General features: G+C 41.7%; 1 protein-coding gene across 3 annotated transcripts in view; it reads right to left on the bottom strand.

Annotated features, from left to right (window-relative positions):
• The window catches only part of Znrf1 (zinc and ring finger 1), a 103390-nt gene extending 87644 nt beyond the window's left edge, over window positions 1-15746 (bottom strand). For 2 of the 3 annotated variants that reach the window (XM_076838551.1, XM_076838552.1), the window contains exon 1: window positions 14710-15745. In XM_076838551.1, coding sequence (XP_076694666.1) covers window positions 14710-15133 — 424 coding nt within the window. In that variant the 5' untranslated portion in view covers window positions 15134-15745. Of the gene's footprint in view, window positions 1-14709 lie in introns of all 3 variants that reach the window. The other variant, XM_076838553.1, reaches the window with a different exon arrangement.
• Window positions 15747-24703: the final 8957 nt, after the last annotated feature.

Here is a 24703-nt window from a genome sequence, read left to right as displayed (position 1 = left end):
TTTATGAAGCACTTAAACTGTCAGGCACAGTGGCAGATACTCAGGAGGCTAAGGCAGGAGGATCTTAAGGGTAAGGCCTGCCTCAACAATTTAGCAAGACTCTGTCTCAAAATATAAAAAGGGGCTGGGCCTGTGGATCAGTGGTAGAGTGTCCCAGGCTCAATCCCCACTATTGCCTGCTTCCTCACCTCAAAAAGAAATCTTAAAGACCTTAAGCTGCTTTGAAGAGTTAAGAATTTATGGATGTCAACTATTTGTTTTTCTGGTAACATCTGAGGATTCTAGGCAATATATATGCAATATTTATTTGTATAAATTTTGCAACTTTATACTTTATTATTTTCCCTTAGTACTGAGGATGAACCAAGGGGTGCTTAACCACTGAGCTACATCCCCAGACCCTTTTATATTTTATTTTAAGACAGGGTCTCACTAAGTTGCCCAGGCTAGCCTTGAACTTTTGAGCCTTCTGCCTCAGCCTCCCAAGTGGGCATGTACCACTGCACCCGGCTTCTACAACTTCTACAACTTTTCTGTAAGTCAAATTATTTCAAAATTTTAAAAATGTAAAAAAAAGTCTACATTTGTATCTGTAAATTCTCTCCCATCAGCTTCATGGGTAGATTCAATTTTATAATTGATAAATTCAACATAATTGAATAAATTACACTGAATAAATATAAATATCCAATAAATATTCTAACAGTTTTTTCTCTTCACGTAAGTTAACAAAGTTAATTCTAAAATTTATCTGGAAGTGTCAAGTGCCAAAAATAAAAAAGCAGTTTTTGTAGTTTTTATTGTTGTCTGTATCATACAGAACTGTTTATTCGGCTATTTACAACACAAAGACACAGGGAAATGTTATTGTTTGTGCAATATAGCAGAGGAAAAAATGTGAAACTGCCCATTAGGGTGGGTTTGCCAGATGTCCTGTCATTAAGAGAGAATATCAACTATAAACCGAGCAGATCCTGGTACTTTGTACTTCATTTTATTGATCTTACCTGGATTCCTTTATTTGTCCCCTATAAAGTTTCATTTAACAAACAGTTTCAAAAAAGAATCAAATAACGTAAAAGGATATGCCCTTTCAAACAGCAGAACCTACTATAAAACTTTAGTAATTAAGAAAGTATTAGTACAAAGCTAGATTAACTAATGTAACAGAACAAAACACCCACAACAAATAAATCTAGAAAGAAACAACGCAAGATAGAAGTGGCTCTGCCAATCAGTATAAAAAGACTACTATTCCTCACAGATTGATAGAAGAGCTGGCTATTCATACAAAGGCAGGAAAAAAAACCCTTCCCACATCTTAACCCCCGCAAAAAACTCAATTTTCTAAGCCAGGTGTGGTATGCTGTAATCCCAGTGGCTTGGGAGGCTGAGGCAGGAGGAGTGCAAGTTCAAGGCTACCCTCAGCACTTTTATCAACTTAACAAGTAAGCAATTTAGCAAGACCCTGTCTCTAAAAAAAAAAAAAAAAAATAGCTGGGGAAGTGGCTCACTGGTTAAGGGCTTAATACTCAGTACCAAAACACAAACTTAACTCTCCAAGAATTAGGATTTAAACATGAAAGGCAAAACTCCAAAACTTTAGAAGAAAATATAGTATGCTATCATTATGACCTCAGGGGGAAAATATTTAACATACAAAATGAACAAGCCATAATAGAAAACACTTAACTAGTCCATCATATTAAAATGAGTTAACCATTTGGAAATCACAAATAGAAATAAACCACAAACAAGAAGATACTTTTCCATTACATATGAAAACAAAGAATTACTCTTCAGAAACAAAACAAAACAAAACACAAAATCATACAAACCTGAGAAAAGGAAGGACCACACAACATAAACATGGGTAAGAGACATGAATGAGCACGACACAGAAGATGAAACATGATTAAACATATAATATTAATAGACTAATTATGTAAAAACATATTTTATTAAAAACATAAATAAAAAGCACAATGATATACCATTCACTTCCACCAGAGCTTGCCAAAAATTAAGGTACAACAATATCAAATCTTGGCAAAATAAGGAAACAAGGAAAACATGTTATTTTGGGAGTATAAATTGGTACAAGCACACTGACTATCTATTGGGCAATATTTAATTAAGAGCTGGGGAAGCTGGGCAAAGTGTCACATGTCTGTAATCCTAGTGACCCAGGAGCTTGAGGCAGGAGGATCACAAGTTCCAAGCTGTCCTCAGCAACTAGGTGAAACCTTGTCTCAAATTAAAAACTAAAAAGGTCTGGGAATGTAGCTCAGTGGTGGAGTTCTCCTAGGTTCGATTCCCACTACTGCAAACACACAAAAAACAACACCCTCCACTTTCAAATATGTAAAAAAAATAAGAAAAAACATTCTCAAAGCAACTGAAAACAACTTTAATCTCAATTGATAAGAGAATGGAACACTAGAATATTTGTGGTAAATTCACATAACAGAGCATAGCAGCAAAAATCAATGTGGTATAGGACTGTACAGGACTGGGATTGTGGTTCAGTGGTAAAGCATTTGCCCAACATGAGTGAGGTCCTGGGTTCAATCCTCAGCACCACATATAAACAAACAAATAAAAGTGGAAAATCCCTTGGCAACTAAAAAATATTTTTTAAATATTTATTTTTCAGTTATAATTGGACACAATACCTTTATTTCACTTATTTATTTTTATGTGGTGTTGAGGATCGAACCCAGGTGTCTCACACATGTAAGGCGATTGCTCTACTGCTGAGCCACAACCCCAGCCCCTAAAAAATATTTAAAAAAAAAAAAATCAATGTAGTATAGCAATAAGTAAAGTGGATTTCTACATCTCAAATCTGTTTTGTGGTACATATAGATAAATAGATGTGGAAGGACAGAGTCATGATGATAGTTTACATAAAGGTTATGTAAAATTAAATGGGGGTGCTGTAGCTATGGCTCAGTGATAAAGCACTTGCCTGGCATGGGTGAGGCACTGGGTTTGATTCTCAGCACCACATAAAAATAAAGCTACTGTGTCCACCTACAACTAAAAAAAAAAAAAAATTATATTAAAAAAAATTAAATGGGGCCAGGTGTGGTGGTGTACACCTGTAGTCCCAGCAGCTTGGGAGGCTGAGGCAGGAGGGTCACAAGTTCAAAGCCAGCTACAGCAACAGAAAGGTGCTAAAGCAACTAAGTGAGACCCTGTCTCTAAATAAAATACAAAATAGGGCTGGGGCTAGGGCTCAGTGGTTGAATGTCCCTGAGTTCAATCACTAGTACAAAAAAAATTTTTTTTTAAATTAAATGGGGGGTTAGGGCTATAGCTCAGAGGCGTAGCACTGTGTCTCAACTACAAAAAAAATTTAATTAAATGGGTAAAAAAATAGTATTTTGGACAAACACATGCATCAAAAAAAATAGTAGGATAAGCACTAGAGTCAGGGTGGCATTACTTTGAAGTGGTATGGAGAAAATGGAAGTAAGGCAGAGTATACCCATTGTATCTGTCGTGTTTTAGTTACTAATCTGCTAGGTAGGTAAGTACATTATCTCCTTTGAACTCCTGAAATAGTTCATTTTGGGGAAAACATTCCAAGACACCAAAGAGTTCCTATTCAGAGTCACACCACCACTATCTAAGTTCCTAAAATGAGTACGTAAAACCAAAATTGAAACAGCACAAACCCCAGTGACTTTTCCATTCAGCAGTCACGAGACTAAAACTTCATAGAGTTCTTTATTAAAAGTGGACAGGAAAAGGAAGGGTTAGGCTCCAGGCTGTATCCCATGATAAGACACAGCCCACAGGCCCTCCATGAAATAGAGATAGGTAAGTAATTTCTACAATTTCTCTAAGTGTTCCGAACTCCTTGGGCAAAAGACACTTAGTAAAGATGCCATCATATAAAAGAGTTGAGCTTTCCTTACATAACCTAAGAAAAATTCTTCTACCCTAAACTTAGGCTTCTACTGCTTTTTCCTTGATGAGGAGATTGGTAAAGCCCACTGTGGAATATTCATCTATAATTCTACAGGCTTGGCACCCTCAGGGCCCAGATTTCTGCTCTCAGTGCCAGGGCTAAGCTTGTGCCCTTTTCTCTATTAGTTATTGCTGGCTCTTATGCATCCAACACTGACTTCCTGTTTCCCCTTCACTGAGCTCTGGGGACTTGGAACTGGTATTAGGCTTTGAAAAAAAGTACAAAGCCAGGAAAACACAGGAGATAGCCATGATTTTCTGAACCTTAAAGGGTTCTAATAACCTTTCAGACCTTCCTGTGTCTGCAGCTTACATAAAATAATGGTTCAGAAATGAGAAGAACTGTAAATCAATGAAGTTGGCAACAGTTAACAGGTTGGCAGAAAGGTGTAGGGTATGTGATTTGGATATTGATATAATCCTGGCTTTTCTAACTCAATATCTCTGGAATTGTATTTCTTTTTCATCATCCCATAAGGAGGCTGACCAGGTGATACTTTTTCCTGTTTTTGGGTGCCATTCTGTGTACTTCAGAAATAAAATCTTAGGAGCAAAGTTTGTATGAATCCACTCTTTTTTTGTTGTTGTTGTTAAGTTGTCGATGGACCTTTATTTTATTTATTTGTATGCAGTGCTTAGAATCAAACCTAGTGTCTCATGCATGCTAGGCAAGCGCTCTACCACTGAGCCACAACCCCAGCCCTGAATTCACTCTTGTGTGGTGCCATGGTCAGTATACCAAGTGGCATGCTGTAAATACGGAACTAGGAGGCACAGATAGCAAAGGAAAGAAATTACTCACGACCTTTAAATTGGCATTACTAGGTCCATCCCATAACCCAGAGAGTTGATGTTCTGCCTGTAAATGGCTTCTGGCCCTCTGACCCAAGACCTTCGTTTCATGATCCTTTTACACTGCAATGGGGTTGTAATGAGCTGATTTTGAAATGTTGAAACTCCAATCTCTTTGTTCATGCTACTGCAGCCATTCACTGAGACAGGCTTCTCTTTTCTGTTATGCTGTCCTGCACTTTGAATTCAGGGCTTGGTGTCAGCATGGAAAGCACCAGAGTTCTGATATGGCAGCCTCTGGTTATATTCCACCAAGAGATGTATCATCCACAACCTACTCAAATCCCTCCCCCAACAGTTACCAAAAATTCCCCTGGTGAGAAATGCTATTATGAGAAGGGGTGGCTGCTTTGTGACTCACACTGTTTCATTAAAAAGATTTTTTTTTTTTCCAAACAAATTTCAGTAGAAGAATCCAAAGGTTTTCCAAAGCCACAGCAAAACAGAACAGCTCATAATACTATTTCTCAAAGGTCTGTCACTTCATGGGAGATTCCCATACATCAAAATATTGGAGACATTTAGACTCATTTATCCTTTTGTGTTGCATTTGGCCTTTAGGTTTTAGAAAGGAGGGAGGAAATGAAGGGATTAAACACAGGCAACATGACTGGACTTGTTAGATATTAAGATGGAAAGCAGTAGCTTGCAAGCCAGCCATCATTACAGGTCTTAAAGAGTCACCCTACAGCTCTCCAGGGCAACTGGCTGCAGTGGTATGAATGTTTCAGCCACATCTGAACAGTTGAGAGAATCTAATAACCTATGGTGCACACAGGTATTTGAGGATGCTTATTATAGTAGTGAACAGTATTCTAAGAAAGTTTCTTAGAAAACTAACTTAAGTGGTGTTATACCATTCAGGGTGTAAATTCAAATGGAATAAAACAATATTATAGGTTGGAATTCCAACCTAACAAATCCTCAAATACTTGCAGGATTCCCAGAGTCCTTACATAGACAACACATAAAAGAATCCTAACAGCCCTCTCTAAAGAAAGATACCTTCTCAGCAGGGAAAAAGTTCTATGATGGAAATAAACAAAAAAATCTTCAAGAGCTGAGAAATGTAGGCAAAATGACCAAGTTGGCTGGGGCCTAGGATTTTGGGTTCTTCTAGTTCTGTCCCAGATTGACTGAGTAACTTCAGATTTCTCTACCATGCTAACAAACTTTGATTTTTAAAAAAATAATGTACAGTACAGTATAGAAATGATTGATTTCAGAAAAGTTTTTAAATTTTTTGGAGGGTACAGGGTTTCATGCATGTTCTACCACTGGCTCTATCTCCAGTTCTTTTTATTTTGAGATAGGGTCTCATTAAGTTGCCCAGGCCAGCCTCAAACTTTCGATTCTCCCATCTCAGCCTCCCAAGTAGCTGGGCTTATAGGCATGCATTATCATGTCCTGCTCAGAACAACTCTTGTGAAGTACAACTTAACCATACTTTTTAGAGGGCTAAAGGTCTTACCAACAGGAAGGCTGGAGCCATGTCATGATAGATCTAGTTCTCCCAGACCAAGATGACCAAACACATGTGCCTAGATACAAGGTGAGACTTTCCCAGAAATCATCCTCCATAAATTAAGGCATCACCTATGGTCATGCTACTGGAGCCATTCACTATGACAGGCTCACCAGTCTGTTCTGTCCTGCAGAACCAGAGTCTCTTACATTGAGTCTTTTAAATTATTCATTCTCGGTAAAAAGTACACAAAAATATAACATAAATCTATTAATTATTCTGAGGGAATAACATTATAGTCACTAGTGTTGGCTATTATAAAAAAGGCTTTAACAAATTATTTTTTAAAAAAACACTAAAAACAACAGAAGAAAAAAAATTGATTAAAAAAATGGGCAAAGGTCATGAACAGATATTTCTCCAGAGATGATATACTAATTAAGAGACAAAAATGATGCTCAACATCAATAATCACTATGGAAATGCAGATCAAAACTACCAGAGACTACATCATCCATTAGGATGGCTACTATCAAAAATAAAAATAAAAAAACCAGAAGCTGAGCATGATGGTATATGCCAATAATCCCAGCAACTCAGGAGGCTGAGGCAGGAGGATCATAAATTCGAGGCCAGACTAGGCAACTTAGGGAGACCCTGTCCCAAAATAAAATCAGAATTCCTGGGTTCTGTATGATCCTACTTTCATGTGGTAGAGTTTTACTTAACTGTATACTTAAAAAATGGTTAAGATAAAAAAAAAATTGTTACATGTATATTTACCACAATAAAAAATAATTGAAGGAGGAGGAAGACTGATATGGAATTGTTAATATCGTAGAATTCAGAGACCTATACTTAAAAGACCAAGAAAAGAGACTGGGTTGTGGCTCAGTGGTAGAGCGCTCACCTAGCATATGCAAGGTGCTGGGTTCGATCCTCAGCACCACATAAAATAAATAAATAAAAATAAAATAAAATACACATAAAAATAAATAAATAAAATAAAGATATTGTGTCCAATTACAACTAAAAAAAATATTTAAAAAAAAGACCAAGGAGAAATTTCCTTATGGGTATTTTGTGGCTTGGGATAAAATTTTACAAAGACACGTTTAAAATGTAGTGAATCATGCTTCGAGAAAACAGTGTTCAATGACCAGAAAGAAAAGGAGCTCTGGGATGACGAAGATACTGAAGTCAAAGGATGAACATGAAGAGTTTGAAAAAGAGTTCTTCTTTTGATATTCTCATTGAGAAGACAGAGATGTCTTATATGGGGACATATGAGGAATTTTTTATAGGCACTTGACTAGAGCCAAGAAGAAAAGATCACCTGTCCCAGTCCAGAAATAGGGCTTAGGGAAAAAATGAATTGTATGACTGAAGAGTAGAAAAGAAATAAATCCTTGCGGCAGCCTCACAAATACCTGGATTTGTCTACTCAACAGATGAACTGATAAAGAAGTTAAAATCAACAAGCTGAATCAGACTCTTAAGCAAAGATTCTTGGAAAAAACAGTAATGTCAATCATCTCTATCATAAATATATGCATCCAGCACCTACAATAGGTTCTAGCATACTGCAGGCGCTCAATAAATATCAATGGAATAAATGAATGTCTTAGCTCAATAGATTTCTACACAGGCAGGAAAAAAAGTTTAATGTTTTGGGTCAGTGAGAGAAAAGGGAAAATAGGTATTCTACCCACTTTCAAGTCCAGATACATGCTAAGTTCTTGACTTGTCTAGCTACCTGGCTGGTCTGTATGAGAGGACATAGTTCAGTAAGCCCTTGAGTAGCACAAGTAGTCAATGGCAGCTGGGCCTTGGTTTAAAAAAATCAGGGGAAAGACAAACACAGAAGAAAAGGAGACATTGCCACAATTACCTCCTGCCTGGAGCAACTTCAATTCTCAATTTGGCAGACTGGCTTAGGCCTCTATGTAGGAGAGACATGCTTAGTTCCATATAAAAGAAAAACCATCCAAAAAAAAAAAAAAAATCAAGAATGTGGGCTGGAGATGTTCACTCAGTGGTAGAGTGCTTGCCTAGCATGCTCAAGGCCCTGAGTCCAATCTCTAGTACCAAAAGAGAGGGAGAGGAGAGAGACAATATGTTCTTACTGGTTGAAATCACCCCTTATGAGCTACAGGGAAAATTATTTGAATTTTGCTTCAGAAATACCTTACTAGTTTAGTAATATCAAAAGTGATGCTAATCAGGGGTGCACACATATAATCCCAGCAACTTAGGAGGCCAAATCAGTAACTTCCCAAGTTGAGGCCATCCTCAGAATTTAGAGAGACCCTATCACAAAATAAAAAATAAAAAGGACAAGGGATGTAGCTCAGTGGTTAAGCACCCCTGGGTTCAATCCCTATCACTAATAATAATAATAATAATAATAATAATAATAATAATAATAATGTATTCACAATTTTTTCCTCTGGTTTGGAAGAGAAAAACCAAATCCATGATAGAGTTGAGTTTCAGTTTTTGACTTTCAGAATCTTTGCTTCAAAATCAGTTTCTGGGATTTCTCCTCAGCTCTACTGAATTCTTGTCATCTGTGCTGATACTTAGTTCCTAGAGAACACTGAACACAGCAAAGTTTAAGAAACCTTGGGCACTACTCACAGAAATCAGGAGAGTTCTTGTCTGTATCTGTCTCCTTCTTGTTATAGACACAGAATGCAGTATAAATTCTGATCACACCTCCCCTAACTTGGAGTTCATGAGGATCCAGTGAATTCTCTCTTCTTCTTGCCTCCCCACAGATGAAATATGATCCCAAGACTAACAATGTGAGGCAGATCTCAAGGTAAACAGTCCCCTCAGTCCAGAAACTATCCCAGTTGCTTTATTATTTGCTCCACACTTGAAGCTTGGTCTTCACCAACCCACCAGTCAACCCTTGTCCATTCAGGAAATCAAAGACAGGAACCCAACCACTGGATCAAAGATAAACCCACGACCTTACCAGAACATACACTCAGAAGTGAAAATAGCTGGTTCTCTGACAAGTCCCTTCTCATAATCAAGCTTATACTCAGAGTAAGATGCTAAGAACCATGGGCCATGGCAAAGCTTGGAAAAGAAACATCGAAATTTACATATCTGTCATTATAAAAAGACTGTGGGTTCTGGATTTAGATTTGAGTTCCCTTTCAGGTTCTAATAATGCAACTTCAGTGAATCACTACTATTAAAAACACCACTACTTAGCCAGGGGTGGAAGTGCACATCTGTTATCCCAGCAGCTCAGGAGACTGATGCAGGAGGATCACAGGTTCAAAGCTAGCCTCAGCAACATAGTCTATAAGCAACCTAGTGAGACTCTGTCTCAAAATAAAAAATAAAAAAGGGCTGGGGATGTGGCTCAATTGATACATGCCCCTGATTCAATCCCTGGTACCAAAAAACAAAACAAAAACAAAAAAAATCCCACTTAAGGGTTAGGAGTAGGACTAATATGCGATAAGTCATCAGCACTTCCTTACAAAATTTTTTCCATGTTAATCTGAATTCTTGAGAGGTTTTGAAACTATCCCAAGTTTAGTTTAGTTTTACAATTAGATATACTAAAATTTCAGTGCCAAAATCACCTGGGTTGAATATTACACTTGTAAAATATGAAGCATGTTCCTTCTACCAAAAGGAACTAGAACTCTTTCTTTGGTTAAGAGTGACCTGACTCAGAGCATTCCTTGTGACATATTTGGGGTGGGTCTTTGTCTAATGTCAAAAGGTACCCATCCTGTTAAACAAACACTTTTTAAAGAATTGAACCATTGTTGCTTGCACCTCAAGAGGAATAGTAAATTATGACCCTAAAGAAGTTATTTTTGCCTCATGAAACTTTTTCTATCTAATAGAAAATAAGTCCCCACTGTACAAAAAACTAAAAATTCTTACCAAAAAAAAAAATTCATTAATAATGGAACATTTATTTGCAGGCAGAGCAAGGGCTGCATCATGCTCTGTAGAGACCACAGGATACGTTTCCTTCTTTAGAATCCATGTAAAGGTCCATTACCTCTAGCATACCTATGGCGAGACACAAAGAGGATTTCTGATCCACTCCAATGGAGTTGGCAACTCTCCCTCATTATTTAAGAACAGAGAGAATTAAATCACTTGAGTACCTTAGTGTGCCAGCAAATCAGAACCCAGGAGGTACCCTGCTAGCATGTTCAGAGATTATGACGTCACCTAATCTCAGACCCAATTGATGGCTTGATGACAATAGAGAACAGTCTGGATTTTTCTAAATGTGCATGTGTATACACATTCACTCTAAGAAGTCAGAGTGAAACCCTCAGCTAAGTCTTCCAACATGGTGGACCCTCCACATCTTCTCCCCACATCTGGAAACCCATTCCCTGAGATAAAAGTGGCTACTAATGAATGACCAGGGTAACACCCAGACAACCAAGAGTTGCAGCACCACCTTAGAGCAAAACTGACATGTTAATGGTGAAAGGAAGGGACCCTCACTGCTTCTCCAAGGCAGTTCTCCTCAGTGGCATTCACTGCAATGAAGAGCTACAATTTAGGTCAGACTAGCTTCCACTAGCTTCCACTTGAGGACTACATTCCCACAGTTGTAAGCCTCTCTGCTCTTCAAGTTCTAGGAGATTAGAGAAGGCAGAAAACCTTAGAAGTGTCCCCACTAGAACACCACTTCTTGCCATTTATATGTCCTTTGGCTTTTTGTTTTTTTCTTTCTTTTTTTCTTTTTTTGGTGATACTGAGAATTGAACCCAAGGGTACAGTACCACTGAACTACACCCCCAGCCCTTTTATTTTTTATTTTGAGACTGGTGAAAGTTGAGAAGGCTGGCTTTAATTTTGTGATCTTCCTTGGGCTGGGGTTGTGGCTCAGAGGTAGAGCGCTCGCCCAGCATGTGTGGGGCACTGGGTTTGATCCTCAGCACCACATAAACAAATAAAGATATTGTGTCCACCCAAAAAACTAACAAATAAATATTAAAAAAAAAAAAAAAACTTGTGATCTTCCTGCCTCAGCCTTCTAAATAGCTGGGATTACAGGTGTGTGCCACCATGACTGGCTCCTTTGGCTTTCGTGTACGTTATTTCACAAGACCCTCCAGATGACTCTGCAAGATAAGCGGGGACAGGCATCCACTCAATTTTACAGATGAAGAAGTGATGACTCTGAGGCTAAATGACTCACCTGTCCAATGTCACAGGTCAGGCAGTTATAATTAGCAGTCCAACAGAAGTGAACCCAACCCTCACACTCACCAGCCAAAGCAGATTCTAGGGCACCACCCTGCTTCCTTATGTTTATAGATGAGAGGCCATAGAGTGAGGGTTAAGAGCCTAGGTTCTGGCACCACCAGATCTGCACTGCAGTACTAGCTCTGCTACGAGCTGTCTGACCCTGTGCAGATTCCTTCACCTGTTTCCTCACCTGTAAATGGGGAAGGAGGGAATAGCCTTACTTCACAGTTATAGTGATGGCTAAATGAGATGATGGACATGACCACTCAAATTCATTCAATCAGTGAATACTTGTGCCAGGCAAGAGCTAAGTTACAGCAATGATCAAGAGACACAGTTCTGCTCTCATGAAGCTTAGAGTTTAAATACTACTAAAGTGTGTTAAGATAACAGTGAGTGACTGGAACACACACATGAAGGGCCAGTTTTTAACAGTGGTCCAAGGTGAAATTTCGGTTGAGCTCTGAAGGGTCCACAAGTGGTCACCCATGTGAAAAATAGAAGGAAAAGCATTCCCAGCTTAGGCAACATGTGTGAGGGTCACAGCATGGGGAAGCCAAGGTTTCCAGAAGACAAACGTGACTGCAGTATACCCTCTCATGGGATTTTGGGAACAACCTTTATAGGCTGCCACCAATGAGGATTGCCACATCTATTTTTAAATAACAAAGATGAGGCTAGAAAAAGATATGTCTTGTCCAAGGTCACAGCAACCCAAAGGAGCTGGGACTAGAAGCTCTTAGCATTCTACTTCCCAAATCAACAATGTCCACGGTTTTTACTTGTTTCACTAATCATTGCTTCCTGTGGCACGAAGAGTCCCAAAGCACCTTGAAAACACAAGCAGCAGTAGTACAGAAGCAGCTTCTAGGCCTCTACTTGACTGTGCGTGGAATCCTGACTCTGAGCCTTACCATGCAAGACAGAAAGCTTCTCAGACTGACTCAAAGGCTCCAAAGTAGAAATGAGATTCGTTTCTTGCAGCAATGAACAAGAGAGAGAAGGGACGTCCCAGAAAATCCTGTGGTCTGTTCACAATAGGAGACAGAATCATCAACGCACATGAGGGCTCATCTCATACCAAAAGGGTATTTAAGAACTTGTAGAGGCATTTTGGGGTGAAATGCAGGGCAATGCTGGCTTAAGCAGGTGAGGCCAGGTATGCTCAATGTCTTGCAAAAGAACAGTATGAGCCTATATAGAAAAGAATGTACTATCCAGAATATTAACAGCAGCCTCCCTTGCACACTTTAGAGACAGCCTCTCTTAAAAGATCAATATGCTCCAACTTTTCCTGTACCCCCACAGTTCACTGGCTCTCCCTATCCTCATCACAACTGAATTAAAACAAAATTAAGATAAGGAGTGTGAAGTTTTGGAAGTCCAGTTGTAAGCTCATAACTCTAGCATGGAAGCTGGTAGTGAAATAAGGATAAAGAAATTTCTAGTAAGAGACAGACTTAAGAAATGTTACCAAAAAGAGAACTTTCTTCCTCATTCAAATAAGCTTTTATAATACATTTGTTTTACTACACATGAAATTCTGTGGTTTTAGGACCTATTTACAATGCTTTTCACTTGAAAACCAGAAATAAGTGACAATTCTTTAAAAAAAACTTTAAATACAATCATTTCACAAATATAGTTGACTCTTTCAGGACTAAACTGCATAAGAAAGATTATTAATTTCAAGATGCCTAAAGCTGATCAAGTGACTGAAAGTGCCAAAGGCAGACTTGCCTTGCATCTCATTCCTGATAGTTTCTGCAGGTCAGAGAAGCGCCAATGATATTGAGATCTGTTCTGGGATTAAAACACCATTTTTAACAGCAACTCAAAAGCTATTTCCAAGTGTTACCTAAATTACCCACTAGGTCTCTCCAAAATTATTTCACAAATTAAAACTCATGTAATTGACAAAGAAAGAAACATAGATCACTAACTTTGCAGGAAAGAGAAAGAGATCCAAAGAGTCTACCCTAATTCCAAATAGCTACAACAGTGATCCAATAGATTAAATTCTCTATGAAGTAATAGAGAATTACCTATTACTAAGTAAATACCCTAAGGACAGGAATCTTCCTCCTCCAAAATACCTCAATTTTCTCAACTAACCCAAAGGAGTCAGAATGTGTAACTTCTTCACTCACCTTGCCAATTAGCTCAGCAGCCCCACATCCCTCTTGACCAATTTTCTAGAAGCCTGACCTGGCTTTTTCAAGTAGCCAAGCAGACAGACCTGTTTTCCTCCAGAAGCACCTACCAGGCCTTGTCTGCCCTGCAGGCCAGAACCAGGGAAATCGCCCCCCCCCCCCAGCCTTTCAGTGGCCTGCCACCAGAAGTTCACAAATGAATTCATCCAGATTCTTTGAACCTTCCTCTTCCCAGGTCATGTGCTAACACCCGGGCAATAATATCCCACCTTGCCTGGCTCTGGGTCAAAAAAGATGCAGATTCACTGGAAGATTGAGCACTTCATATGGAGCAGAAGAAAAAGAAAAAAGATGGAGGGTTGTGAAAGTCGTTTAGCCAAGCCTACTGCATGCAGCACTAGTGACCAGAGCCCTGGTCCTGCAAAGCCAGGGAAGGAGGCCCTCCACACAGCAGGCCACACCTGTCTATGCCAACTGCCTGCTCCATTTTAAGCAGTTCAAACGTATCACCAGTAGGGTGACAAAATTGGGCACCCCCCTCTAACAACATGGTTGAGAGCACTAATGCAAGCACCACTTGCCCCCAGTTTTAATTCTTTTCACATTCTTTGTTTAGGAGACACGGGTCAAATCTATCCCCCACTCTAGCACAATGCTGCAGTGGCAGAAAGCAAGCACCAAGGCTGACTTGCTGTGAGCCAGACAAAACCTCTTCCCTGAGGATGGTGATGCCAACAAATGAGACGTCAATGGGCAGGTTCCACTTTGCCTTCCACAAGTGAACACACTCCGGGAGTTCAAACACGCCGGGCTTGGCAGCCTCACAGAAAGCCTCCTTTCTAGACGGGAGGTATCCCATTCATCCTCTGGTATGGAGAACCAAAGGAAAGGCGGACACATGCAGGAGTGCGCTCCATACCCAAACCTCAGCACGCGCGACAAGGTCTGGGGTGCCCTGGCGCGCCCTCCCTATACCCCACCCTCCAAGGCCTCTACCACCCGCGTACTCACCACTGTGCGAGCTGAACCACCTGGGTGCGATGTGCAGAGGTAGAGCATCCGCCAGCGAGGCTCGGGAGCCCAGGTACAGCATCCCGTCTCTATGGTGACCGCCGCCCGTCTCCTGGTAACCATTGCCGTGGGCATAGGTGGAGTCGGACGCGGACCCTCCGCCGCCGGGCGCTCTCTCGGAGTCGCCGGTCCCCCGGGAGGCAGGGGTGTAGAGGCCAAAGGGCACCCCCCCGGCCGTGCTGGGGTCCATGCCCATGCCCGCCACCGAGCTGACCGAGCGGCTGCGCAACCCCATAGCCCCGCCGCCCGTCCGGTAGTGCCCAAAGTGGGGAGCCCCTCCCGGCGGGGGCACAGCGCTGTCATCGGTGGAGACCCCCGGGAAGGGGCCCCTGGAGCGGGCCGCCGTGCTCTGCTTGCCCCCCATGCTCGCCCGGGCCTCGGTGGGGCGGGAACCTGGAGGCCGAGACCCTCCCCCACTTCTCAGCAGCGGGGGGAGGGCTGGGCGAGCATAAAGGGGGAGGGAGTCAAAAAGGAGACCGGAGGAAGAAAAGGAAAAAGCCAAAAAAACAAAAGAGCAAAAAGCAGAAAAATCGCGGGGCGGAAGAGGCGGGCGGGCGGGGACCCCAAACTAAGAATTTAAAACGATCCAAGCCAAACGCATGTTTCCCCTCAAGGTCCAAAGAGGCGCAGTCCGGCGCGGGCTCCGCGCGCCACAGGCCGCCCCCGGGCTCCGAAAGCCAGGGGAGCCGCAGGGAAGGAGGGAGGGAGGCGGCGGGCGGGCGCAGGGAGGCGCCGGAGGAGGCCGCCCGCCCCACAGCAGCAGGCGGAGGAGGGCTGGGGGCGCCGGACGCGTCCCCCGCCTCAGGACGCGGCGACCATGGACGGCGGCCCGGACCCCTCCAGGCCTCGGGCGGGCTGCGGCGCTGGGCGGCCAGGCGGAGCTCGGGAAGCGGCGGTCGCGTCGCGTCGCGTCGCGCTCTCGCCCTGGCCGCCGCCGGCCCTGCCAGCCGCGCCGCCCCGCTCGGTCCCGGGCAGCGCTTGCCGGCGCACCTCGCCGCCGTGCAGACAATGGAGGGCGGCAGAGCGCAGGCGCGGCCCGCGCCCCCTCCCCCCCCCGCCCGCCGCTTTAACCCCTTCGCCGCGCCCGCGGCGCCCGGGCCGCCGACGTCCCCGCGATCCCCACCCACCCGCCGCCCGGGCCGGCCGGGGACCGCGTGGCCTGCGCCGCGGGGCGTCGGCGGCGGTAGCAGGACGTGGTTCCGAAGCCAGCTCTCCAGGAGTCCCCGAGAGCGGCTGATTATTCCGAGGGAACCACGAGTGGAGGAGGGGCGGCCAGGGTTTTAGGCGATGGGAAGGAAACGCCGGGAAGAAAGAAAATTAGCCTGTACGCCTACCTGACTCCGAGGGTCGCGGGTCGAGCTCCCCTCCCGCACAAATCTGCCCCCACAGCACCCTCTGGTGGACGTGCCGTCCATTCTTTCGGAGGTTCTGATCCGAGGACCCCGATGTCAGGGCTTAGCATCTGTGCAAGAGAGTGAGCTGTTTGAAGGTGCAAGAGTACCTGGGGCACTAGTGAATCGGGACCCAGGGGTGGCTTTGCACACTAAGATCAGAACTTTGGGGCCGAGACAAATGAGACGATCTCTTAGCTAAAAGGTAATTCTCAAAATGTACAGGTGTAGGATAAAGAGTGAGAAGATATAGATAGGGAAATAGAAATCATGCAGCTAGGAGTGATTTTTGTCCAAGCCAGACCCCTGCTTTATTTACCATGTATTTTGACACATGCCACAAAGTAAGGACACAGTCAGTATTGATAACTATTTGTTGACCAAATCTGCCTTTTGCAATAGAGAATCACCTTTCCATCTCAGTTGCTGTATTTCTCACATAGACAACATTTATTCATTCATTCTTTGAACAGCTGTTTTTCTAGTGCTAAATGCTAGCTCTGAGCATCACTCGTGCCTGCCTAACTGACTTCCTGCCTCTTAAAAGCCTCCAGATACTTCCAAACCAGGGAACCCAAACAGGAAAAATATTAAAAGAAAACATAAGAAATAGGTATTGATTGTTCCAGTGTGACCAGCCTGGAAAGCAACAAGAAGATGACATTTGTAAGCAAGGAGTGCCTGAGGGTGAGCAAAGAGCTCTGTATAAAAAAGTTGAAAGTTTCCCATAAGGAATAAAAGTAAGAAGAAGCAAAATAAGCCAATATCCAAGAAGTTACCTGCAAGTGTCTAAATGAGGAGTTTATGCACATTTGAAATCCAAATGAGTGATCTGAAGAAAAGCAAGAAAGCCTACATTTAACCCAGTTTTGTCACAGAAGAAAGACTATAGCATCAGGAATAGGTTTAGTTCAGTTCAAAAAATTAGATTCTACTTCCCTAGCAAATAGGCCCCCACTTGGGAGATAAATGCACAATAAGCATTGTAACTGTCCAAGTCGCTTTTGATTTACTTATTCATACAAAACTTTTTGAATGTGATTAACAAAATATTTAGTATCTGAGTGCCAGCACTGTACTAGACTCTGGATATAATTGAACAAGACAGATGGAATCCCTGCTGTCACAGAACTTCAGAAGAACTATTTTGCACCTACTTGGACAACTATAATCAAAGAGAAAAACAATAACAAATGTCAAAGAGAAGTGGAGAGATCAGAACCCTTGTACCACCGCAGCAGCTTAGAAAACAGCCTGGCAGTTCCTCAAAAAAGATTAAACATAGAATTATTGTATGATCAACAAAACCCAATCAATAAATGAACCAAGGACATGAACAGACACTTCTCAGAAGAGGATATTCAATCAATCAACAAATACATGAAAAAATGTTCATCATCTCTAGTAATTAGAGAAATGCAAATCAAAACTACTCTAAGATACCATCTCACTCCAGTCAGAATGGCAGCCATTATGAAGACAAACAACAATAAGTGTTGGCAAGGATGTGGGGAAAAGGTACACTCATACATTGTTGGTGGGTCTGAAAATTGGTGCAGCCAATATGGAAAGCAGTACGGAGATTCCTTGGAAAACTTACAATGGGATCACCATTTGACCCAGCTATCCCTCTCCTCAGTCTATACCCAAAGGACTTAAAAACAGCATATTACAGGGACACAGTCACATCAACGTTTATAGCAGCACAATTCACAATAGCTAAACTGTGGAACCACCTAGATGCCCTTCAGTAGATGAATGGATTTTTAAAAAGTGGCATATATACACAATGGAATATTACTCAGCAATAAAAGAGAATAAAATCATGGCATTTGCAGATAAATGGATGTTGTTGGAGAAGATAATGCTAAATGAAGTTAGCCAATCCCCAAAAAAACAAATGGCAAATGTTTTCTCTGATATAAGGTGACTAACTCATAGAGGGGTAGGGAGAGGAAACATGGGAAGAATAGAGGAACTCTACATAGGGCAGAGGGTGGGAGGGGAATGGAGGGGACAGGGGGTTAACAATGATGTTGGAATGTGATGGACATCATTATCCAAAATATGAAGACATATTAGTGTGAACATACTTTGTATACAAGCAGAAATATGAAAAATTGTGTTCTATATGTGTAATAAGAATTGTGATGCATTCCGCTGTCATGTATTTAAAAAATAAAAGCAATTAAAAAAATAATTACTATATGACCTAGCAGTTTCACTCTTTGGTATTCTTCCAAGAGAACATACATACATAAGAAACAAGTTTGTACAGGAATATTCACTGCAGCATTATTTGAAAGAGTCAAAAGGCGGAAATAACTTTTTGACTCTTTCAAATAATGTCCATCAACTAATAAGCAACTCAACCAAGTGTGGTATATCCACACAATGGAATTGTTCAGCCATAAAAATAAATAGCATACCAATGCATGCTACAACATGAATTGACAACATCATTCTAAGTAGTCACAGAAAACTGCATATTGATCCAGGCACAGTGGCCTACACCTGTAATCCCAGCAACTCAAGGTCTAGAGGCTAGCCTCAGTAATTTAGTGAGGCCCTGACTGGCAATGGAGTTCTGTGGTAAAGCTTCCCTGGGTTCAAACCCCAGTCCCAATAAATAATTGCTGAGTAAGTGCATGAATGATTAAGTGCTATGGGAGATGAAAAGACAGGAAATGGGTATCAACACGATCCAATGATTCTGAATCAAGACCTGAAAAAACAAGTTGGAAATTAGTCAAGTGAGGAAGTAGGACAGGTAGAAAACTGTGTTTGAGGAAAAGAGTGTTCCAGACAAAGGGAACAGCATATTCAAAGGCCCAGAGGTGACAATAAAGACATGTTGGAAGAAATGAAAGGCTATAGAACAACAACAGTGGGGCTGGGGGTGTAGCTCAGTGATATAACACTCCCCTGGCATGCACGAAGCCCTGGGTTTGGTCCCCAGCACTTCAAGGAAAAAAAGGGGCAGGCATGGATGTGGAAGGAGTAGAAGTCCTTCGTTGCCCTCCATGTAGGGATATTAAATGCAGAAATGGCCCTAGCTAGATTTGGACCTCCATTTTTTAAAAATTTGTTTTAGTTGTTGATGGGCCTTTATTTTATTTATTTGTATGTGGTGCTGAAAATCGAACCCAGTGCCTCGCACATGCTAGGCAAGCACTCTATCACTGAGCCACAACCCCGCCCCCATTTTTTTTTTTTTTTTTTTTTGTTTTTATCTTCATACCCTCACTGATCATGACTGAGCTGCTCTGTGGCACTCCTTGGCTGTGAAATAGGGTTAACAAACTGTGGATCCCACCTACCAGGAGAAAGAGCTGATAAAATCAGTGTTGCCAAAACCCTTTGTGGATGTGCAAAATGTGCAGCAAATCTGTAGAACTATGCTGCAAAGCCCTGGTTTTAAACGTCTTAGAAGACTGTAAGTTTAGGGCTTGCACAGTTCAGAAAGTAGGGGAAATGGCTTGTGGGGATCTATTCCTGGCTAGCAATGGGAAACCTGTGGCCTCTTTCCTGTTTCTAGGAGCCAGAGAATGGGGAGGGCTTTCCATGGCTTTGGAGGAGCCCCTCAACCCCACACCTCCATTGTGGGGTTGAGCCCCTCAACCCCCCACATCCTGGCAGACAAAAGTCTACCAGGGCTGGGCCTGGTAGCACATGTCTGTAATCCCAGCAGCTCAAGAGGCTGAGGCAGGAGAATTGCAAGTTCAAAGACAGCCTCAGCAGCTTAGCGAGACAAGACTCTGTCTCTAAAAGAATATATAAAAGGGCTGGGGATTTGGCTCACTGGTTAAGCACCACTGGGTTCAATCCATATTTAAAAAAAAAAAATGTCTACCAGGAGAAACAGCCTTTCAAGCCCTCTCAGAGCTCTTTACATCTCTATTATTTTGCTTGAAAAAGGAAAAATAAGCAGAGAGAACCAGGGCTATGGGCAACCAAATGCACATAGCAGGAGGCTGGGCTTGTGAGCACATCTATAAATCTTTGTTGACTAAAGGAGAGAGAAATTCCTAGTGGGTTCAGGGAAGGGTCCAAGGTTCCTGGATGTAAGGGGACTGGGGGCACAGTTAACTCTGAGGTATAATAGAAGACAGAGATAGGAAGAAAAGAACTAAAGAGAGCAAATAAAAAAATTTAAAGGAAGGAAAAAGAGACTGTAGCTGTAAATCTTCTCCCCAGACCATTTTTCTTCCAGTCTGATCACTCACAAATTGCTGAGAAATCTACAAATCTTAGAGATACTGTAAATTCACTCATCCATGAAAATTACCTCATTTTGATTAAAGTTTATGTACACTGTTAACCTATACAATGTATTTTCAGATTAGATAAAGCAAAGGGAGATATATTTTTAAAAACCTACAATAGAGGCACAATCCAAACATTATCTAGAAAAGACAATATCAACTTGAAGATCCTGGAGAAGAGCAGACCACCATAAACATTTCGTGATCCATGATCAAAGAACTGAGTTCACAAGACTGGTATGTTCCCACAAACCTTCCCATGTCCATCTTGAAAAGAAGAGCCTAGGACCCCAGAGCGGAGAGCTCGTCTGGCTCTCAAGATGATCTGTATTCAGCTCTAAGAATGTGTTTATCTACCTTTTACTTTCTAATAAAGTTATTCCTCTCCCTGCTAGAACCTGATGTGCCTTTAAATTATTTTCTGTGATGTGTCAAGAGCCTAGAAGATCTGAGTAGCAGTCTCTTCTGTCTCTGGAGGTGCCTCCTCCAACCCCTAACAGTGATAATTCCTCATTCTTCAGAAGAGAAAACACAGGATTGTGTTCAAATTGCATGGCTAGCTACTGATAAGAACCAGCCAGGGCCTTGGATTTCTGAGTTTGCTAGGTACCCTGTCTTCCTGTGACCTGGCTAGTGAATGACCTTCTGAAAAGACATAATTTGGTGATAAGGAACTTCTAGTGATACCCATTCTCTGATTCAGAATATTCACCTATGAATCTTAGAGGCTCATGGCAATGAAGACGCAGTCAGAGAGCTCTCAATTTTGCTTCTTTGATGACAGCATCATGATATGACACTGTGGGTGGGACACAGTGTGGGTGGGAGATGAAAAGGAAGGGCTGGAAGAGGCAATTGGGAAGGTATTATTGCTCCCTCTCCCCAAAATTCTTTACTCACTTAAGAAAGAAAACATTGAGAGAACAGAACACCAAGGACTTGAAACCCAAAGTACTTGCTGTGCCTGTGGCCCATGACAAGCAGATTTTGAGAACCAGATAAGTAAGAACAAAAGAGGTGGGAACCGGGGAGGACTGCAGAAATGCTCAGACAAGGGTGATTCTATTGGTTTTGGTGGGAAGATTATCAAGCTATATGTGGACAGAGCTTTGGAATATCTCTATTAATATCCCAAACAAGGCTCAAACTCCTAAGCAGGATGCTCCTCACCACCTCTTGCCATACCAAATAGGTAAATAATACCCACACCTATTTGTTAACCACTCGTTCAGCAAAGAGTTATTAAGCACCTACTACCTCCAGTCAATAGGTAAATAAGTATATGTATGGTATGTTAGATGACTCAATCTCCCTACTGACCCCCTTACCAGAAATGGAAGTTGAACCTAGGGGCCTTTACCCCTGAGCTACATCCTGAGACAGGGTCTCAGACTGGCCTCAAATGTAAAATCCTGCCTTAGCCTCCCACATAACTGGGATTACAGGAATGGGCCAAAATGAATTGATTAATTAATTTATTCTGATATGCTGGCCTGAGCATGAAAAGAAAAGTATTAGTTATTTTTCCTGCTCACTGCCCTGGGGCCTAGCTTGCAGTCTTTTCCCTTCTTGGCACTTTGAGTGAGGGTTTTTATATCCAGAACAGTTTTTGACCTTTCATGATGGAGATCTGGGAGAATCCTGGGAGGCAGGAAGAGAATCATTAAAGGAACATGGAGGTGAAGACTATAGGAGTTTCTTACCGTTTCTAAGACAGGTCTGTGTTGTGGAGGTTGGTCTTGGACTCCTGAGCTCAAGCAATATGCCTATTTCAGCGACTCTCCTTAGTGCTGCGAATATGGGGGAATGACTCAATGACACCTGGTTCAAGGAGGTGGTTTTTGTTTGTTTGTTTTTGTACCAGAAATTGAACCCAGGCATAATAAAGTACTCAGCCATATTCCTTTTTATTTTTAATTTTGAGACAGGGTCTTGCTAAGTTACTTAGGACTTCACCAAGTTGCCCAAGCTGACCTCAAACTTTTAATCCTCCTGCCTCAATCTCTAGTCACTGGGATTACAGGAGCGCACCACCATACCTGGTGAGGAGCAGTTTTTTTTTTTTTTTTCAAAGGCTCCTATGTGTGAGAAAACGAAAGAAAGCAAGGGACTTTTTCAGGAGAATAACTTCCAAGTCTATATTTCCTTCTAGATGTTAACAGAAGCAACGACTTTGAATTATTTTTGAAATTATTTTTGATTGCATGGATGTTGGTTCTGACCTCCATCTGGGGTCATGACTTTATATGCTATTTAAATTCATTCATTAGACAAATATTCATGGAGCAGATTGTATATGCAGTCATCATGCAGGACCCAACAAAACGGACCTGGTTCTTGCTCTCCTGAAGCTTGAAAATAATAAATAAAAAATATTGGGGGCTGGGGATGTGGCTCAAGCGGTAGCATGCTCGCCTGGCATGCTTGCGGCTCTGGGTTCAATCCTCAGCACCACATACAAATAAAATAAAGATGTTGTATCTGCCTAAAACTAAAAAATAAATATTAAAAAATTCTCTCTCTCTCTCTCTTTAAAAAAAATGAATTGTGGTTTGTGTTTTGAAGCAGCACAGTGCCATGAGAGAGTTAATTGGGGGAACAGTGTTATGTTTTGGGGAACACATCTTGCACTTCACACTTCAAGGTCTTTGATCTCACTCTTAATGCTGAAGTATTTTTTTTTACTGTACCCTGTCAAAATCTTAGTACTATACTAAAAAGCTCAAATGTCACCTTCAAGATGTCATTTTAGGTCCCCCATTTAGGTTATTCCCTCCTGACACATTGCTTGCAAGTCTATTATAATGTACAATTCATTCTGCCAAGTATGTACCTATTGTAGAGGGACTAACTGTTCCAGTTTTCCTGCTATTGAAGGGTTTTCTGGAATGCAGAATTCTTGCCTGGACACAGTGCTAACACCTAGAAAGTCCCAGGTAAACAGGAGAGAGATAATAGTCACCCTAATCCATGGACAAGCCTGTCTTCCCCTTTATATCCAATGCTCAAAGGAGGAAGGAGGACACATCTTCTCTCTATTCATGCTATGACTTGAACTTAGAAATAATGGTACTATTGGCAGATACAGTGGTATATACCTGTAATCCCAGTGACTTGAGAGGCCGAAGCAGAGGATCACAAGTTTGAGGACAGCTGGAGAACTTAGAGAGCTCCTGAGCAATTTAGTGAGATTCTGCCTCAAAATAAAAAGTAAAATAAAAAAGGGCTGGGGAGCCGGGTGCAGTGGTGGTGGCGCATGCCTATAATCCCAGTGGCTCGGGAGGATGAGACAGGAGGATTGTGAGTTCAAAGCCAGCCTCAGCAAAAGTGAGGGTCTAAACAATTCAATGAGACCCTGTCTCTAAATTTAAAAAAATACAAAATAGGACTGGGGATGTGGCTCAGTAGTCGAGTGCCCCTGAGTTCAATCCCCAGCACCACAAAACAAACAAACAACAACAACAAAATGGGGCTGGAGATATAGCTCAATGATAAAGAACTCCTTGGTTCAATTCCTAATACCAAAAACAACAACAACAACAACAACAAATCCACACACAAAAATCCCAATTGTAATACTAACAACAACAATAATAAAAATTTAAACTTGAGTGCCAAGCAACTTACAAAAAACAAATGAGGTTAAGTAATTTTCCTTTAGTAGGGAAACTAAGGGTAAACCAGTTAAGCCAGGATGAGAAGGTGGGACCAAAGAGGAGGATTTAATTACCATTTATGTTAGCACAATGCTTCTCAAACTTTTTTGATCTCATGATCCTTTAATAGTCTCAAAAATTATGAGAGCCCCCCAAAACGTTTATGTGGGCTCATTTATTGACAGTAATCATTAGGAATTAATTCTGAAAACGAAAAAATTTATTTATTTGTTTATTTGTTTTTTGGTACTGGGGATAAACTCTCACTGTACCACTGAGGTACATCCCCAGCCCTTTTTGTTTTTTTGAGACAGGCTCTTCTTAAATTGCTTAGGGCCTCAGTAAATCGCTGAGGCTGTACTTGAACATGAAATCCTCCTGCCTTACCCTGCCCAGTGGCTGGGATTATAGGCATGAGCTACCACTTCTGTCAATCATTATGTTTCAACATTAATTCACATTAATAATACATTTTGGGGGGGGCACTTAACCACTGAGATACATCCCCAGCCCTTTTTTACTTTTAGTTGTCAATGGACCTTTATTTTATTTATTTATATGTGGTGCTGAGAATCGAACCCAGTGTCTCACACATGCTAGGCAAGCACTCTGCCACTGAGCC

Source organism: Callospermophilus lateralis, chromosome 18 (genome assembly GCF_048772815.1).
Source record: "Callospermophilus lateralis isolate mCalLat2 chromosome 18, mCalLat2.hap1, whole genome shotgun sequence".
Lineage (NCBI taxonomy): Eukaryota > Metazoa > Chordata > Mammalia > Rodentia > Sciuridae > Callospermophilus > Callospermophilus lateralis.
This window is presented reverse-complemented; position numbering and strand designations above follow the sequence as displayed.